This window comes from Fundulus heteroclitus, unplaced genomic scaffold, assembly GCF_011125445.2.
Source record: "Fundulus heteroclitus isolate FHET01 unplaced genomic scaffold, MU-UCD_Fhet_4.1 scaffold_99, whole genome shotgun sequence".
NCBI lineage: Eukaryota > Metazoa > Chordata > Actinopteri > Cyprinodontiformes > Fundulidae > Fundulus > Fundulus heteroclitus.
The window spans coordinates 824070-843976 of record NW_023397461.1 but is presented as its reverse complement, the minus strand read 5'-3'; the positions used below and the strand labels follow the sequence as shown (position 1 = coordinate 843976).

Here is a 19907-nt window from a genome sequence, read left to right as displayed (position 1 = left end):
TCCAGCGGCTAGTCAGAATGTTTTGTCCAAACACGGTTTTACTCTTCAGCCCTACAAGGATATAACTCTATGTCTCACAGACACATGGACGCTTATCCATTTTTGAAAGTTATACGTCGCCATTAGTAGTTACGAACAATTTTAGCCACAACAGAAATCCTAGTCAGTCCCCACGTAAACGCTTCCCCGGTGCAACGCCCTTTTAGTTCCGTTTCTATTTCCTTTTTTATTCATTTTATTAAATGTTCACTTTTCTTTATCTTGTGCGGTTGCTTTACACTGGCCAGTTACAACCCACCTCTCGATGCGCAAAATTTTCAGAGGGTGGCTTTTATTACTGTGTGCAGACGAACAGAGAAAAATTGTGTTTTCGTTTTCACACAGCAAAGGGACTCGAAACCCACCTCCTAGATCACCTATTTTGCTTCAGGGCCTGTTCCTGACTCCGCGGACTTTCACCTCAGGTGGTCATGCGCCTACCCGGAAAAGTGGCTTTTAAGCCATCTCTATGAGATTGCTAGGGACTCTAAACCCAATTTCCGAGATGGCTGGTGGCTTTTGTGACCCTTATGGGGTCCCTGGACCTTAAACCAAAGCCTGCACGCGCCTTACTCGTATGGTAATTATCGACACCTTCGTAACCGGTTAATCAAAAACCGTTTCTCTGCCTCATGCAATGCAAAAAGTCCGCCCGTCCAGGAAGAAGAAACACTGGAGATAGGAATGGAATTTCCTTACCTTCTGCCCGGCCGTAGTCTGTGTGTTTTTCTTCCTGGATGGCGTCCTGGCCGGAAAAACCGGAGATGGTCCGTCGCCTTTCTGGGTCCGAGGCGGAAACACCAGTTTGTTAAATCCTCTATAGACCCAGCTCGTTTACCCTTAATCGGCGACCACCACTTTGAGACCACTTAAGATACGAAACTCTGGAAAGCATAAAGTATATTTCAGATTATTTAATCTACCACAGTCAGAGAAATGGTTACAAACACATCAGCGCTGATGGGCTCTTGATCGGCAAGAAGCCCCGATTGCTCATCATTCAAACACTATAAAGGAGTTTAGGTTAACACACATAAAAGGCCGTACATATCCAAACTGCGTCATCAGTAGATAAACGGTGTCAACTCCTGGACGCTATCAGACAGATGAGTCATTTCCTCGTTGTCCGGTGTTATCCAAGTGTGGCAGACAGTCCTGGGATAAACAGTTCGTTCCACTTGACCTCGTTGATATCCTAACACTCTCCTTGCAAGATAATTAACTGACTGTCAGGTTTAAAAACCTAAAACATTCATTAAACAAACAAGAGGAGAGACAACAGAACAGTTAATTTTCATAGATCTTGCAAGGAGAACTAAAGGGAGATGCTTAATACAGATCTCCAAATTCGCTCTGAAGCAAATCTGTCGCCTCCTCTTTTTATTTAGGAAAAGGAATCCCTGGTTCCATTGTCAAGCTAAGGGGTAGGGATAAGAAAAACAACTGTGACCTTCAAGATAATACTAAGCATTACACACAGTACAGTTGTGCTTAAGTACTCCAGATAGCTGAATAGAGTTCATAAAAACACTTATCATAGTCACAACATATTTCTCTGCTTTCTGCAGGCCTTGTGCAACGATAAGAGAGAGATCTAAAACATTTAAACTTCTTAGTAGTAAAGAGTAAATATATATGATAAATGCAATTAACATAATAAATAACATAAAATATGCAGAAAATAGTAAGAATAATTTCATTTCTGACTTCCCTGTTGTCTCTCTTCCTTTAGTTGTTAATGAATGTTTTAGGTGTTTGAACCTGACAGTCTGGCTGACGCCTCAGTTCCTGTCTTCACTCTAGAGTTCTGTGAGGAGGGAATCTAGATGGACCCGCCTCTAGTCGATGTACCTGAGCTCATCTATGAGGGGTTCCAGGTAGAGCCACCTCCAGTTAATGTACCAGTACTAGTTGAGTCAGGGGTCCAAGAGGATCTGTCTCTAGTCGGTGTGTCAGTGTCTGTCGACCCAAGTGGATCAACCTCTAGCTTTCGCTCTTGTCACTGAGGTTTGCAGAGAGCTCACCCAATGACCTCAGTACCCAGGGCCTCGTCGAGATGCTAAGCATCCAGGACTACATGGTTATAAGGTCCCGAGGTTGCTGCGAGAGTTCCTGCATTCGGAGGTGCTAAGTTGGGTTCTTTCAGGGAACTTCAGGCAACTTCCTGACTTGTTGCGTGGGTTGCTGTTAGCAGAGGTTCTGCAGGGGCTGCTTCAGAGGTTCTTGGGCACCAAGTTTTTTGGTGTCCCTGACCTCAAGCTTCTGGTCACGACAGGTCCCAAGGTCCAGGTTCTATCTAAAATCAAGCTCCAGGTTCTGTTCGACGACAAACTGCTGATAAGATGCAGATATTTCATTTGTGGTGCTCGTCTGAGTCATCATCACCTGCCTAGGGTCCTGGTCAGTTGCATTCTCCAAGGGTCTTGCTCTGCTTAAAGGGTCCTCGGCATCACCCATCTGAGACTCTGCTCCGCCGAGGGCTGCCTTCGGGGCGCCCACCTGAACCCATGGCATGTCTGACTGAGCTCTTAGTTCACCCTTTTTGGGTTGTTAGTGGGGTTTTTTTTGGACTTTTGCCCTCCGTCCGAGGCCCCCCTCTGCCCACCCCGTCTGGTTTGTTTTTTGTTCGGATTTTTTCTCTTCATATGTTCTGTTCATGTTCTGTTCTGTTCATCTCTGAATTGTCTCGTTACTGCAGTGTGCTTTACAGATAAACTTGCCTTTGCCTTTTTTAAAGACTTTGGCTTATGATTAATGACGCTGCAGGTCAGAATTGTTGTGAGAGGATGAATGATGGACCTTTTCTGAGAAGGTTAGTGTTGACAATAAGGTTGAGTGAGACACAACTGAACACTCTGGTTTTACTGGGTGTTGTCTGTTAGAGGAAGAACAATTTCACCCACAGGCAAATTCTTTCAACGCTGGATTTAACACACTTTTGGTTCCATTGTGCATGGCTGACGATATCTATCAATATCATGTTTAAAATTGAATTGAAGTTAAAATTATATGACGGAAAAGCAATAAAGTTTATAATAGTGAATCATGGTGTTTTACACAAAAATAGTGGTGAAAAATAAATCTATGAATTAGGGGTCCACCAACCTTTAAAAATGGATATTAAACTTACCTGGCACGCATGTGTTTACATTATGCCACCCAATAGTTAAGATTCACAGTAAAGGTAAACATCTTGTTAAGGTTGCAAAAAACTGTAATAATTAAAAAATACTGTTAAGTCATGAAAGCTGTTTTAAATTTTTTTGTAAGCCAACTTCTTTTAACTGAAATACCTTTTACAGACACAAAATGCTGTACATCATACTTAAAAGAAAATTACCAACAAAATTAAAAGATTTACCATAGATGACTGACACAAAAGCTTACTGAAACAAATGAGGGTCAACTATCTAACAGCTTTGGAGCAACAGACTAAAAGTCCTTAACCCCGCTTGTACCTAATGCAGAACCAGATCAGTCGCCTGCGTCAGTAGTCTTAAAAAATTGCTGTTACGTGTTATTGCAGCAGCCCAACTAAAGAGGGTCAGAAATCTGCAACCTTCATAACCAGAGAAAGAACTGTAACTGTAACCTTTTCATTTCAGCTCCTCTGCTTGCCAATGGAGAACTTTATTTAAACGGGATACAGATGCACCCTTCAGAATGGAAAAAACATATTGAAATAAATTGTGAAAAGTGCGCTGACTGAGTGACCCATTTTTTTCTAATGGCACATTTCTGAAATAACATACATGCTAAGTTATTTTGGAATGTGTGCTTGTGCTATTGTGTCTTTGCCAAATATTTGTTTGCTCCACCCAGAATATAGCAATTTAACCTTTGAAGATGGGTCCTCATTTCTTTGTCAGAGAATGAAGGAACCGGGTGAGTTTAAGTCTCTACTTGTTTTAGAACATAAATTCTGATGGAATTGCAGATTCTGACCTATAACGGTTGTACAAAAACCAAGGTGATTTGGTTCTTATACTGAGTAGTGCATTTAATAGTCAGAATGATCTTAAATGAAATGCGTGTTCGTGTGTCTGTGAAGATGCCACGATTGTTTGTTTAAGGTTACTTACTAAATTGCAATTATGCCCTGAAAATGTGTTCACTCCTCTATGATAAAACAAACATTACAACATTATGTGAAATATTTGCAGATTCAATTTGAAACTGGAATTTACCAATAAATTAAGAAAACATCCGTTTTATGTGAAAGTGATTATTTAATCATTTACCAAAAAGTACAAATACGTATAATTTGATCAGTCTATATACAGTACTCAGCTAACCTATTCCTTCTCTTGATTTTTCCCAGCAGTTTGCAACAATCTTCTCGGTGTAAAATGTTATTAAAAATAACTTAACTAAGGCGAGGAGAGCTACATTCTTACGATGGATGTCCCCCAAGTTTCTGCACATGTTCTACGACTCTTGCTGCTCGGGATCGGTAAGAGCTGCCCAAAACTCCAAAGAGGATCAATATGTTCTCTAATTTATTAATATGGATTTAATCAAGATTTTTATTGTAACCCCTCTAGTATGTATTTCCTCGTTGGCCTCCACAACCGTAAGTTTGATAGTCTGGTTTATGATTTCTTTCTAGCTAGCAAAATATCTCTGAAATGTCTTTTAAAAATTTAGCATTGTAAATTTCTTTTCAGTCCAACACAAGACAAGGTATGAAAAATATAATTAAAAATTTTAAAAGACAACATAAAAAATACAAAAAACTACTCAATGCCCTATAATAAAATACAAGGTGTAATACAATTTATTAGTTTTATTCCATATAGGTGACAGTTTACCAACACATCAAAACAGGTCAGCATGCATACTTTGCTTCTATTTCTTAATTATTTAAAATAAATATTCTTTTTGAGCTGGAAAACTGATTCACTAAAAGTTTACATATCAAGAATACATTTTTTCTGTTTTTCTATTTTTTAAAGGATTTCTGTAAACCAGTTCAATGTTATCCATGACTCTTGCCAAGGTGTGAATCTACAGGATGCTGGTCGCAGTGTAAGCATTGCACAACATCATCATCAGTCTATTAATATGTGCAGTGTAAACACACAGCCGTGACTCCCTCTGGTGTTTAGTCACAGACATTACTGCTTCCTCTGCCTTTTTCCAGATATCTACAGCAGTAGATATATTTGTAAGGGATCTTACTTGTAAAAGGGTGGAAAATGCAAGCCTACCAGAGGGATTCCTCATAGAGATGGAACAAAACATCCGGCGCTTGGTAGACTCATCCTTAAAAGCCTATTTGAACCAGGTAATTTGAGGAAATTCTCATTTTATGCAATACTCAATCTAAATATTTATCACACTCTATATGCAGATGGGGAGAAAAAACTGTTACAAACATCAAATTGCATTTTTGTTAAAATAACAGGTCTCCAATGAATCTAGAGCCGATGTTCTGGAAATATTTGGAATCCTGGATAGTCTAAATCTGGGTGACTTCAGAGACCCAGCATTTATCAGGCTGTGGTTCTCTCTGAAGATGGCTCCTCTTTTGCCCTTTGTTGATGAGAGCTTCTTAGTCCAACTTGGCAACCAGAACTTCAGCTGCAGTTCTTACCAGGAATTGTAAGTAAATTAAGCAATGCTATGCCTTTTTAAGATGTTATCTTTCATGTGTAGTGCAGGGAATAGGTCTCATTTCTACTGATGCATTGGTAGTAACAAAATCCCAATTACAATAAGAGAACTGAGGACTAAGTTATTATGTACAAGGTTGTGAAATGGTATAACACACCTTACAGATTTACAAAATATGTTTTTATCTATTACAGGTAAAAATGTGTCAACATCAATGAGGTTTTGTCTGAAAAAGTTTGTATCCCTTTACCTTTAACTGGTTGAACCTCCTCGGGCAGCAAAAACCTCCATAATTTATACACCGAGCTGCGTCTCGGTGTATAAATGTGTGTGCGTTAGTGAGAGCGACTGGGTGAATGTGGCTATAGTGTACAGCGCTTTGGGTGGTCAACATGACTGGAAAAGCGCTATATAAGTTCAGTCCATTTACCATTTTTACCATAAAGTGTTTGCTTTATTGGTGGTTAGGGGACCCGGTGGTGCCAAATATCCAGGAGCCTCATTTCTGTCAGTTTGCTCCACGGCAGCTTTAGCTACAATTCAGTTCTATTCAATTGTTATTTCTATAGCTCCAATTCACAACACACGTCATCTCAAGGTTCTTTCTACAGTCAGACTCCATCAGATCCTCCAGGTTGGTGAGAAAGTTTCCTCTCTAAGGAAACCCAGCAGGTTGCATCAAGTCTCTCCAAGCAGCATTCACTCCTCCTGAAAGAGCGTAGAGCCACAGTGGACAGTCGTCTGCATTGTTGATGGCTTTGCAGCAATCCCTCATACTGAGCATGCATGAAGCGACAGTGGAGAGGAAAACTCCCCTTTAACAGGGAGGAGAACCTCCAGCAGAACCAGAACCAGGCTCAATGTGAACGCTCATCTGCCTCCACCCACTGGGGCTTAGAGAAGACAGAGCAGAGACACAGAAAGCACAGAAGCACACATTGATCCAGTAATCTGTTCTACATTAGATGGTAATAGCGGGTGATCTGTCTTTTCCGGATGTTGTCACAGCTAACAGAATGTCAGACCAGGTGTACCTTCTATGAAGAAAAAAAGAGCACAAAAAGTTAAAAGCTGAAATGACGACAAGCAATGCAAAACTGGAGAACAGTAGATCTCAGCAGGGTGAGAGAAATAGACCCTGATGTCCTCCAGCAGCCTAAGCCTATAGCAGCATAACTATAGAGGTAGCTCAGGGAGCCACTCTGACTAGAAGCTTTGTCAAAAAGGAAAGTTTTAAGATTAGTCTAAAAAGTAGACGGGGTGTCTGCCTCACGGACCAAAACTGGGAGTTGGTTCCACAGGAGAGGAGCCTGATAGTTAAAGGATCTGCCTCCCATTCTACTTTTAGAGACTCTAGGAACCACCAGCAGACCTGCAGTCTGAGCGAAGTGCTCTGTTAGGAACATACGGGGTAATCAGAGCTCTGATATATGATGGAGCTTGATTATTAAGGGCTTTATACGTTAGAAGGAGAATTTTAAATTCTATTCTTGATTTAACAGGAAGCCAATGAAGGGAAGCTAAAACAGGAGAAATATGATCCCTCTTGTTGATTTTCATCAGAACTCTTGCTGTAGCATTTTGGATCAGCTGAAGGCTTTGAACTGCATTTTGTGGACTTCCTGATAGTAAAGAATTACAATAGTCCAGCCTTGAAGTAACAAATGCATGGACTAGTTTTTCAGCATCACTCCTGGACAGAATGTTTCTAATTCTGGTGATATTCCGGAGGTAAAAAAAAAGGAAACTCTGGAAACCTGTTTAATATGGGATTTAAATGACATGTCTTGGTCAAAAACAACACCAAGATCTTTTACTTTATTACCAGAGGCCAAGTTAATGCCATCCAGACTAAGTTATTAATTAAGAACTTTATTTTTTGAGGACTCTGGTCCAAAGATTACAACTTCTGTCTTGTCAGAATTTAAATGCAGGAAATTTAAAGTCATCCAGCTTTTGATGTCATCAAGACATGACTGCAGTCATAGTAATTTTTTTGGATTCACCAGGATTTATGAATAAATATAGCTGAATGTCATCAGCATAACAGTGGAAATTAATCCCATGCTGTCTGATAATTTTGCCAATCTGAAGCATATATATAGTAAAGAGAATTGGTCCAAGGACTGAACCCTATGGTACTCCACAAGTGACCTTAGAGTTTGAGAAAGATTTATTATTAACATGAACAAACTGGAATCTGTCCGACAGATCAGATTTAAACCAGCCTAATGCTTTCTCCTTAATCCCTACAGTATGTTCAAGTCTTTGTAGGAGAATATTGTGATCAACTGTATCAAATGCAGCACTGAGATCTAACAGGACAAGTACAGACACAAGTCCATCATCTGAGGCCATAAGAATATCATTAGTGACCTTCACCAGAGCTGCTTCAGTGCTGTGATGAGCTCTGAAGCCTGACTGAAACTCCTCAAGTAGGTCATTACTTTGTAAATGTTCACAAAGTTAATTAGCAACTACTTTCTCAAGAATTTTAGATAAGAAAAGAAGATTAGATATAGGTCTGTAATTTGCAATGATGTCTAGATGTTGGACAGGAAGAACAGATGGTTAGAAAGAGGGGTGAAACACAGATAACATGATGACATTTGATATTATTGCCAGATTGAGAAAGAGAGAGTATGCTGTGGGGAGTTAGATGGCAGAGAAGAGAGAAAGCTAGAGAGGAGAGTGAAAATATGGCCTGAGAAACATACTCCCTCTTACACAGACAGACAAGCCGTGTTCTCATCAACCTTTTTAATGTGTATTTTGAAATATCACATTAGAAAAGGTTGATGGAAGCAGCAGAATTCGAATTAACAACCTAAATTTCGCCCAAAAAAATACACTAGCTTGATTTGATTTGAATTTTTTGTAAACCAGTAAACTCCCTAAAGGGGAGATGGAAACATTTGTTGAATAAGCTCTGACATAGCGAACGTTTACCTCACATGACTGATCAGCTGTTTCCGCTGCTGGCGTCTTTCTGAATGTTCCCTTAATCCCCAGAAACATGTCTGGAAGCAACAACAGGTACATGTGGACCGACATGGACACTCTAGCATATCTTGGTCTCATCTGTCAAAAAATTAACACATAGATTAAAACCTTGCTTCATTACATTATCTGTGGTCTGTGCCGTTAACAACCTCTACTTCCTGTTTGTTTTGGCAAACGTCAATATTTGATGACATCACGTTTTTTGCCCCCTGGTTAAATTGCTAGAAACTAGTAGATGGAAACACGTATGATTCACATTTTAATTTTTGCAACATTTCAAAAGTTCACAGAAAATTAGAATTAGATGGAAATACGGCTACAGACACAGAGAGTGAAACACAAATACAATCAGAAAGAAAACAGACGGAGACAGAAGAAGAGCAAGAGACAGATAGGCAGCAGTGTTTCCCCTAGGAAGTTTGTCTTGGGGAGGCAAAGATTTTCCTTCCACTTAACTGTCCATTACCATCTCAGAATACCGCTGAATGAGCGGCCAGCTTCTCTCTATTTTTCCCTTATTTATCCGTCTTTCGGTCTCCTTTTGTGTTTCTGTCTCTATCATGTGTCTTTATACAGGGTTATATTATGAAGGCATCTCTTCTTCTTGAATAAAAAACCCTAAATTACTCTAAACTCTGGCAGATCTAGGTTTAGAGTGTAACTTAATTCAGTGTTTATTTTATTATATTTGAGATCTGTTTCTGATCATTCATGTGTTAAGAATAAAGCAGCAATTTGCTTTTATCTATTTTCAGACTCAGGAAGGTGGATTGTTATTTCTGGCAGACAGATCTGGTGATGTGCAACAATAAGAGCAAACTGTGTTTTTTTAGGACACCTGAAAATGACCAAAGAGTCGTTTACTTGCTGAGAACGTGCTATGCTGGGGTAACTAGTTGGGTCATATAAGCACTTATTGCTCTAATGGCCGCTGCACGTTTCCCCCAACAGAACAGGCTCCACGGCTTGTAGACTGTGGTAGGAAATTTAAACAGCTAGGGTATGAAGGGGGAGGGTGTGGGGGAGGTTGCACGTCAGGGTTTGTTGGGGGGGGTTCTGGTTCATTGGCCCAACATCTTGCGACATCTGTGGCAATGTGCTGTGTGATAAAACTGCACTTTTCAGAGTGGCCTTTTATTGTGGGCAGTCTAAGGCATACCTGTGCACTAACCATGGTGCCTAATCATAAAAATCAACAAGTGGGATCATATTTCTCTGTTATATCAATAATAGAATTTAAAATTCTTCTTCTAACGTATAAGGCCCTTAATAATCAAGCTCCATCATATATCAGAGCTCTGATTACCCCGTATGTTCCTAACAGAGCACTTCGCTCTCAGACTGCAGGTCTGCTGGTGGTTCCTAGAGTCTCTAAAAGTAGAATGGGAGGCAGATCCTGTCATGAACAGGGACAGATGAACCCAGTATTAAGCCAGACAAGAAGGAGGTATGATTAAATAAGGTTTAATATATCAAAAAAGGTGTGGGCAGGACAAAAACAGAACTTGTGGTCAAATAACAGTCCGAGGTCAAACCAGGTAATCATATGAGCGAGAATGTCCAGGGCAAAATCCAAAAACAGAGTCAAAAAAAGGGTTGTAAGCATTTGTTTCCAGACGAAGAAAGCCCAATAATAGCATTTTCTGGTGCCGTTTGGCAGAGATGTTGATGGCAAGGAAAAATAAATAGTTCAGACCATCCATCCATCCATTTTCCAACACGCTTATCCCTGGAACCCCTCACGCTGGGATCGTGAGCGGTGCCGGTGTCTATCTCCAGCTGTCAATGGGCGAGAGGCGGAGTACAACCTGGACAGGTCACCAGTCGATCACAGGACAGAAATAGTCCAGACTTTGGCCCAATTTACTGTGATATCACCAAGACCTGCTGTGCTTGGATAGCACAGGTGACAGGTGTCGTTGTGCCAAATGACTTATCCCTACCAGAATGTGTATCCCGCGCGTCGGGAGCGCATTCAGCTGGAAGAATGAATCCAGTCAACTCCGCCTCATTTCCAACCTATTAGGCGGGGAAATAAAGATGTTTTACTTTAAAGATAAAGATGTTTTACAAAGACTGGGCTATTTCTGTCCTGTGATGGACTGGTGACCTGTTCAGGTTATACCCCGCCTCTCGCCCATTAACAGCTAGATATAGGCACCGGCACTTCACGAACCCAGCAGGGATAAGCGTGTTAGAAAATGGATGATGGATGGATGGTCTGAACTATTTATTTTTCCTTGCCATCAAGATCTTTGCCAACTGGCACCAGAAAATGCTATTATTGGACTTTCTTCGTCTGGAAACAAATGTTTACAACCCTTTACGAGCACAGCCGTGATGAACTGATGAACTCGCTCAGCTGACAATACAGCGATCTGATTGGCTGAGCAGCAAAACTCGAATCACGTGACCTCTTGGACCGGAACGCCACAGTTTAGATTTTTTATTGGCTTTAACTTATTAATGTGCAAGTGAAAACGTGGGAACATTGGTGTTTTGAGATCACTGCTATGTGTAGCAACTTATCCCGGTGGAAAAAAGTTGCCCCCTGACAGTTCATATGAAAAGTCATCCTACAGATTCTGGCCCATGGACTATAAGGGAGTAATTTTAAAGTTCAAATGTATATGCAGACCACACTCAGAGTGATGTTCTTACATTTGCATTTATCCATTATTACTTAGTATTTGTAACCCAGTTATTGCTGCCATGGTCAGAAACTGGGTGGATTTAAAGCAGACATGTTTGTCAAAGCAGCAGCGACTGCTTGCTCTCTACAGGTGTGCGTTTACCTGCGGCACAAAGCACCACATGTGACTCAGACACGGGGAGCTGAAATGAGCGACCACAAGTAAAACATTGCGGTTGTCATTACATGTAATTTTTCAGGTGAAGCAGAGGGGAAAAAATATGGAATCACTCAGGGAAAGTATTATGGAATCATTAGAAAAGAAACAAACAAAGGAACATTTCAGCAAAGTGCCCGTTATAACAGCCTGCCGTCTCAGAGGTATGGACATAAAAGGTGACAAATATTCATCAATCTGGCTCAAACTTTGTCTGATACCTGAACATATGCATAGACATGTGTATGTCTGTGTATACGCACATGTGGAGTAGGTGAGGATGTGTCTGCATATACATATCAATTTGTTTTTGTTTGATTTATTTTATCTTATCTATATATTTCTGCTTCTTTCTTAATTTTTATCAAGACTTAACTATTTTACAAGAGCTGATTTAGCAGATGAATTTCTCCATTGTGAGATTAATAAAGTCTTACCTTATCTTATTAAAAAGGATATATTATAAAACAGTTTATTCAATTAAATGTGCATGCTTATCATTTAAAGGATAAGGTCTATTACTGTGGAGCTTCAGACGATTCAAGGTACTGACAGGAAATTAATCTACAGCAACTTCATCACAGTATTTCTTTCAAGAAAAAACACACAAGGTAGGATATTTATATTTTTGTGAGATTTTTTTTTGTGGGGAAATAAAAACATATTGTTGGTCAAATTCGATTAAAACATAAAAATTGTAATTACACAATATCTGACTACTAAATAAAATAAGACTTTACTTAAGTAATCTTGTGATGAGGTTCTTATTTGTGCTCTTTTTACAGAAACTGGATGTACAGAGATGAGGATAGGAAGTAAAGAGTGGCTGCAAAGAAACATTGGAATTTTTTTAAACTTTGCAACTCTTCAGGAAATTAAAAGATTTAACAACAACTTCTCTGCTGTAAGTGATTTTAGGGCTAGGTTAATTTATTGGTATATATATATATATATATATATATATATATATATATATATATATATATATATATATATATACACACTCCTTACAATGATCAAGCATGGATATTTTCAAAAGGAAGTCATGAAATCTAAAACATGTTGTTATAGATTGAAGTGCTTGAAGAGCTTTCACCACAACAGAAGGCTGAGCTAATGCTGGACCCAGACAGCGGGGCTTTGGATGATGCAAACTTCGTAAGGGAGGTGCTCACCAATTTGAAACTGTCAACCGGAGACGAACAGCTCAGTCAGTTTTTCCAGACCTTTGTGCAAATCAGCAAACAGGTGACTGCTTAACACTGACCTCGTCATTTTCGCCCCACAAAGATGTTTCTCACTCCACCCATGAACGACCTTGTCTGGTCTCTAGCAATGCATGACAAGCAAAACTCAAGTCAGTTGTTGGATTGCTGTCGAGGAATGTTGACAGAACTTTTCTCATGTCTTGATTTCTGGCTGTAATGTAACTGAGTAGGAAGATTGGCCCACAGTCTGAATTTCTCAGCTTTCCTTCATGATAGTAAAAGGAGGAGGTGACCTCTTGAACTACAGCTCGAATGCTTTGGTTTACAGAAAAACATGACCTTCATCATAAACACAGCTGTACGAGACACCATATTGAACATAAGCCTGACGGCCCTCGCGCCGGCATTTGAGGGCTTTGGACCACAGGAATTTCAGCTTTGGTTCCACGTCTACCTTGTTCCTGTAATACCAAGCCTCCGTCCTGACTACTTGTGGGTTATTCCGAGGGACATCAGCTGTACATCCTACGCGGCCATGTGAGACATATTTTAAGACGCAACAAGCTGATACTTTGGGGGTTTATGATGGCGATAATGTGGTTCCAGCAAAGTGAATTTTTCTCTTTCTTCAGACTGACTGGTCTTCAGAAAACGTTGACGTTTCTGCTGCCAATGGAGCTGTCAATGGGCATCAAATCAAGTATGGAGTTCCTGAGAGAGACCTTCCCACGTAGGTGTCAAAACATGTTTGCCGGCACGAGCTGTGCTAAAAAAGAAACCTCTAACACCGCACTGACAGCAATCTATTGAAGCCATGCCTTATTTCGTTTTTGTCCTTCAACAGGCTGCTCAACATCATATTCCTTCACGGTAAGATCGATTTCACAGGTGCAAATTGCAGATCATGCACTGTTAGAAATGATCCAATCCACAAGGCTTTTGCTACATAAACTATGCAAAGTGGCAAAGCTAATACTCCTCGGATTAAGGTAGATTTAGCCGCTAGTCTAACATTTTTGCTACTATTATTTGTCCTCAGTGCAAGGAGACAGCTGTTGATGGTAAGCCTTTAACAGGTCTCATGTTGACGTACTAATATGATTTGAATGTCACGTCCCGAGTTCTGATCCCTAAATCTGCTCATTTTCCAGAGAACCTCATCTGTGCTGCAGTCAATAGGTGGGTGGTTCAATGAGTGAGCCAACGTTTAGTTTGCAGCTTCTCTGACGCACAGTGTTCAGAAGGTGACTGTGGGTTTGTTTTCTCCTTGTTTGGCTCAGATCACAGCTCCAACAAACACTGGCAACCGACAACTCCTCTACAGCTCTGTGCTCTTTTACCATCACTGAACATGCCTGTTCTGTGGTAAGACTGTGATCCGGAACCTATAAGTCCAAGACAAAAATGGGGCTTATGAAATGACAAGCCTATTACAAACACCTGGGAGCCCTGACGGTTCTCTCTTCCTTTTCTGTTTCTCTTTTCCCAAGGCTGACCAGCTTGCAGCGCAAAGCCTGGCCACACTGTTAAAATGCTCGTTGGAAAGCCATACGACATACCCGGTGGAAGTCTGGAAGCTCTTCTTTCAAAAAGTCTCTCCCGCTCTGGATGAGGCTCTTGAGACGTTTGCCACCGTGGTGAATCCATTGGCTGTTTTCAAAATTTCTTGCCTTCCTTCCAAAGCATTCTCAACATCTAACCGGTTTTCCCAACCGCAGACCCCCAACAACAGCAGCCCAGCCGTATCGAACGCCCTTGATGCCCTGAGAGAGGCGAGACTAGCCAACCTCAGCAATGCACAGCTACAGAGTGGCACTTTCATTGGTGATCTGGTCCAGCGAAACATTGGTCCGTTCCTGGCCTCCCCATCCACAAACTTCCTGTTCTGCCTTAGCTCCTACAACTTCAGCTGCCTGACCTACCAGATTGTGTAAGTACGCATCTTGTATCACGAAGGGAGGTATTACAACCAGAAACCTGCACATACTGTGCCGTTAATTACCTTTCCTCAAATCTTAGTGTCAAGGGGTTAAGCAACCAAAGGGAGCTCATGAACAGCAGCAAGCAACAGGCAGTCTTTACTTATTTCATCAAACCATTCCTTTCAAGAGTGGGAACACCAGGTAAAGCCAGTCTCTTGTGATCCATTTGCTAGTCTTTTTGTAGCAGAGGCCGTTATTTTACAGCCAAAGTCTGTATCCAACCTCTCTGCAGATGCTGGCTGCACCTCATCTACTAATGGGAGTCAGGAATGGCTACAGGCAAACCTTGGCGGCTTTGCTTCTTTTGCAACCATCCAAGAGTTGCAAACCCTCAACCCACACTTGTCTACTGTAAGTGCCAATGGCAGCTGTTGATCTAGCCTCTCAAACCAACTTGTTGGGATCTGCTCAACTGCAAGCATACCTGTTTCATTCCACATTGCTTTCTTTGTTCTAGACTGAAGTATTGTCAGAACTGGCTCCCTCTCAAGTGGCACAGCTTCTTATGAGCGTAGGGAGCTCAGACGCCACCACTCTTATTGATCTTGTCTTTGAGCGACTTGAAAAGGGTGACGCTCTTGAAAACCTAGATGACTTCCTGACGCAGCTCACGCTAAACGGACAGGTACGTCCCACTGTCAACCCCAGCACAAGAGACAACGTCACGCTGAAGACGTACAAGTCTTAGCCCTCTGTAGGGCAGCTTTATCGCAACCTTTGCAATATGCTTTGTGTAGTACATTTGTCGCACAACTTACCATCGTTGTGCTACTTTGCAAGGTTCCACAATTCCAGACGGCCGTTCGAGATGCTGTGATGACCAGAGCCTTTTACATCCTAAGCCTACGTTTCTCAACCTTCAGCAAAGAAGATTTTTATCTTTGGTTCCATGTGAAACTGGTTTCCATCCTTGCCAGTTTCACTCCACAGATGCTACACAGCACAATATCCAGCCTGAGCTGCACAAACTACCATGTTGTGTGAGTAGCAATCTAAAGCAATGTATTTCAAAAACATTTCATTAGAATCCACTACTGATGGACCATAAAAAAAAACGTTGCCACGACCCTTGCAGTGTGGGAGGGTTCGCCAAAGTGTTTCCTGCCATACCCCCGCGCAGACGGCAAGAGATCACCAATGTTCTGCTGGGCTATCTGAAAAGCTCTGCCAGCGTCATCAACAAGCCCGGTAAGAATGAAAGAGGGACCCTGGCCCAAGGATTTAAAATGTAGAGCCATTAGGTTGAAAGGGCATCCAGAACAAACGCGGACCTCTACAAGTCTGATCATTTAAAAGAAGACCCTGGAAATTGTGTCTATTCTAACATACGCATGCGTACTACCTCAGTTTGCAGGCTGACAATGGAGACTGATGTCGAATGGATGGTAACAAACTTGGGTCCCTTCTCGCAATACGCAACCTACTCTGATCTCAAAGCCTTCAACCTCTCTCAGGTAAATCAGACATTTTAATGAAGATCCTTTCCAAAGGACACAGTGCACTATTAGCTATTTAAGGGCTCTGTACAAGGCTTGCTCTTCAATGCCCAGAAAAACTGCATTCATTCTTACTCTTGGTCGGTTTCATCAGGTCAACATCGTAGGTGTTCTCACACCACAACAGAAGGCTGAGCTAATGCTGGACCCAGACAGCGGGGCTTTGGATGATGCAAACTTCGTAAGGGAGGTGCTCACCAATTTGAAACTGTCAACCGGAGGCGAACAGCTCAGTCAGTTTTTCCAGACCTTTGTGCAAATCAGCAAACAGGTGACTGCTTAACACTGACCTCGTCATTTTCGCCCCACCAAGATGTTTCTCACTCCACCCATGAACGACCTTGTCTGGTCTCTAGCAATGCATGACAAGCAAAACTCAAGTCAGTTGTTGGATTGCTGTCGAGGAATGTTGACAGAACTTTTCTCATGTCTTGATTTCTGGCTGTAATGTAACTGAGTAGGAAGATTGGCCCACAGTCTGAATTTCTCAGTTTTCCTTCATGATAGTAAAAGGAGGAGGTGACCTCTTGAACTACAGCTCGAATGCTTTGGTTTACAGAAAAACATGACCTTCATCATAAACACAGCTGTACGAGACACCATATTGAACATAAGCCTGACGGCCCTCGCGCCGGCATTTGAGGGCTTTGGACCACAGGAATTTCAGCTTTGGTTCCACGTCTACCTTGTTCCTGTAATACCAAGCCTCCGTCCTGACTACTTGTGGGTTATTCCGAGGGACATCAGCTGTACATCCTACGCGGCCATGTGAGACATATTTTAAGACGCAACAAGCTGATACTTTGGGGGTTTATGATGGCGATAATGTGGTTCCAGCAAAGTGAATTTTTCTCTTTCTTCAGACTGACTGGTCTTCAGAAAACGTTGACGTTTCTGCTGCCAATGGAGCTGTCAATGGGCATCAAATCAAGTATGGAGTTCCTGAGAGAGACCTTCCCACGTAGGTGTCAAAACATGTTTGCCGGCACGAGCTGTGCTAAAAAAGAAACCTCTAACACCGCACTGACAGCAATCTATTGAAGCCATGCCTTATTTCGTTTTTGTCCTTCAACAGGCTGCTCAACATCATATTCCTTCACGGTAAGATCGATTTCACAGGTGCAAATTGCAGATCATGCACTGTTAGAAATGATCCAATCCACAAGGCTTTTGCTACATAAACTATGCAAAGTGGCAAAGCTAATACTCCTCGGATTAAGGTAGATTTAGCCGCTAGTCTAACATTTTTGCTACTATTATTTGTCCTCAGTGCAAGGAGACAGCTGTTGATGGTAAGCCTTTAACAGGTCTCATGTTGACGTACTAATATGATTTGAATGTCACGTCCCGAGTTCTGATCCCTAAATCTGCTCATTTTCCAGAGAACCTCATCTGTGCTGCAGTCAATAGGTGGGTGGTTCAATGAGTGAGCCAACGTTTAGTTTGCAGCTTCTCTGACGCACAGTGTTCAGAAGGTGACTGTGGGTTTGTTTTCTCCTTGTTTGGCTCAGATCACAGCTCCAACAAACACTGGCAACCGACAACTCCTCTACAGCTCTGTGCTCTTTTACCATCACTGAACATGCCTGTTCTGTGGTAAGACTGTGATCCGGAACCTATAAGTCCAAGACAAAAATGGGGCTTATGAAATGACAAGCCTATTACAAACACCTGGGAGCCCTGACGGTTCTCTCTTCCTTTTCTGTTTCTCTTTTCCCAAGGCTGACCAGCTTGCAGCGCAAAGCCTGGCCACACTGTTAAAATGCTCGTTGGAAAGCCATACGACATACCCGGTGGAAGTCTGGAAGCTCTTCTTTCAAAAAGTCTCTCCCGCTCTGGATGAGGCTCTTGAGACGTTTGCCACCGTGGTGAATCCATTGGCTGTTTTCAAAATTTCTTGCCTTCCTTCCAAAGCATTCTCAACATCTAACCGGTTTTCCCAACCGCAGACCCCCAACAACAGCAGCCCAGCCGTATCGAACGCCCTTGATGCCCTGAGAGAGGCGAGACTAGCCAACCTCAGCAATGCACAGCTACAGAGTGGCACTTTCATTGGTGATCTGGTCCAGCGAAACATTGGTCCGTTCCTGGCCTCCCCATCCACAAACTTCCTGTTCTGCCTTAGCTCCTACAACTTCAGCTGCCTGACCTACCAGATTGTGTAAGTACGCATCTTGTATCACGAAGGGAGGTATTACAACAAGAAACCTGCACATACTGTGCCGTTAATTACCTTTCCTCAAATCTTAGTGTCAAGGGGTTAAGCAACCAAAGGGAGCTCATGAACAGCAGCAAGCAACAGGCAGTCTTTACTTATTTCATCAAACCATTCCTTTCAAGAGTGGGAACACCAGGTAAAGCCAGTCTCTTGTGATCCATTTGCTAGTCTTTTTGTAGCAGAGGCCGTTATTTTACAGCCAAAGTCTGTATCCAACCTCTCTGCAGATGCTGGCTGCACCTCATCTACTAATGGGAGTCAGGAATGGCTACAGGCAAACCTTGGCGGCTTTGCTTCTTTTGCAACCATCCAAGAGTTGCAAACCCTCAACCCACACTTGTCTACTGTAAGTGCCAATGGCAGCTGTTGATCTAGCCTCTCAAACCAACTTGTTGGGATCTGCTCAACTGCAAGCATACCTGTTTCATTCCACATTGCTTTCTTTGTTCTAGACTGAAGTATTGTCAGAACTGGCTCCCTCTCAAGTGGCACAGCTTCTTATGAGCGTAGGGAGCTCAGACGCCACCAGCTCTTATTGATCTTGTCTTTGAGCGACTTGAAAAGGGTGACGCTCTTGAAAACCTAGATGACTTCCTGACGCAGCTCACGCTAAACGGACAGGTACGTCCCACTGTCAACCCCAGCACAAGAGACAACGTCACGCTGAAGACGTACAAGTCTTAGCCCTCTGTAGGGCAGCTTTATCGCAACCTTTGCAATATGCTTTGTGTAGTACATTTGTCGCACAACTTACCATCGTTGTGCTACTTTGCAAGGTTCCACAATTCCAGACGGCCGTTCGAGATGCTGTGATGACCAGAGCCTTTTACATCCTAAGCCTACGTTTCTCAACCTTCAGCAAAGAAGATTTTTATCTTTGGTTCCATGTGAAACTGGTTTCCATCCTTGCCAGTTTCACTCCACAGATGCTACACAGCACAATATCCAGCCTGAGCTGCACAAACTACCATGTTGTGTGAGTAGCAATCTAAAGCAATGTATTTCAAAAACATTTCATTAGAATCCACTACTGATGGACCATAAAAAAAAACGTTGCCACGACCCTTGCAGTGTGGGAGGGTTCGCCAAAGTGTTTCCTGCCATACCCCCGCGCAGACGGCAAGAGATCACCAATGTTCTGCTGGGCTATCTGAAAAGCTCTGCCAGCGTCATCAACAAGCCCGGTAAGAATGAAAGAGGGACCCTGGCCCAAGGATTTAAAATGTAGAGCCATTAGGTTGAAAGGGCATCCAGAACAAACGCGGACCTCTACAAGTCTGATCATTTAAAAGAAGACCCTGGAAATTGTGTCTATTCTAACATACGCATGCGTACTACCTCAGTTTGCAGGCTGACAATGGAGACTGATGTCGAATGGATGGTAACAAACTTGGGTCCCTTCTCGCAATACGCAACCTACTCTGATCTCAAAGCCTTCAACCTCTCTCAGGTAAATCAGACATTTTAATGAAGATCCTTTCCAAAGGACACAGCGC

General features: G+C 42.1%; 2 protein-coding genes across 2 annotated transcripts; both read left to right on the top strand.

Moving 5' to 3' along the window:
- Positions 1-4368: 4368 nt before the first annotated feature.
- On the top strand, positions 4369-12255 carry LOC118562608. The gene is made up of 9 exons (XM_036135084.1): positions 4369-4492; positions 4584-4612; positions 4707-4722; positions 4839-4866; positions 4995-5067; positions 5183-5326; positions 5447-5643; positions 12015-12090; positions 12241-12255. The coding sequence occupies exons 1-9, from the start codon at positions 4438-4440 to the stop codon at positions 12253-12255; spliced, it is 633 nt and encodes a 210-aa protein (XP_035990977.1). The 5' UTR covers positions 4369-4437.
- Positions 12067-18358, top strand: LOC118562607. The gene is made up of 19 exons (XM_036135083.1): positions 12067-12118; positions 12293-12411; positions 12579-12755; positions 13044-13252; positions 13348-13445; positions 13560-13585; positions 13755-13776; positions 13867-13894; positions 13996-14080; positions 14206-14352; positions 14434-14645; positions 14735-14838; positions 14930-15048; positions 15155-15322; positions 15478-15677; positions 15773-15885; positions 16045-16151; positions 16288-16464; positions 18143-18358. The coding sequence occupies exons 2-19, from the start codon at positions 12310-12312 to the stop codon at positions 18356-18358; spliced, it is 2310 nt and encodes a 769-aa protein (XP_035990976.1). The 5' UTR covers positions 12067-12118; positions 12293-12309.
- The last annotated feature ends 1549 nt before the right edge of the window (positions 18359-19907 follow it).

Coding starts and splice junctions, on each gene's coding strand:
- LOC118562607 (XM_036135083.1), top strand. CDS start 12,310: ATGAGGATAGGAAGTAAAGAGTGGCTGCAAAGAAACATTGGAATTTTT. Junction 12,756..13,043: donor TTGTGCAAATCAGCAAACAG/GTGACTGCTTAA, acceptor TTTGGTTTACAG/AAAAACATGACCTTCATCAT. Junction 13,586..13,754: donor CAACATCATATTCCTTCACG/GTAAGATCGATT, acceptor ATTTGTCCTCAG/TGCAAGGAGACAGCTGTTGA.
- LOC118562608 (XM_036135084.1), top strand. CDS start 4,438: ATGGATGTCCCCCAAGTTTCTGCACATGTTCTACGACTCTTGCTGCTC. Junction 4,493..4,583: donor ACTCTTGCTGCTCGGGATCG/GTAAGAGCTGCC, acceptor TAACCCCTCTAG/TATGTATTTCCTCGTTGGCC. Junction 5,644..12,014: donor TGCAGTTCTTACCAGGAATT/GTAAGTAAATTA, acceptor TATCATTTAAAG/GATAAGGTCTATTACTGTGG.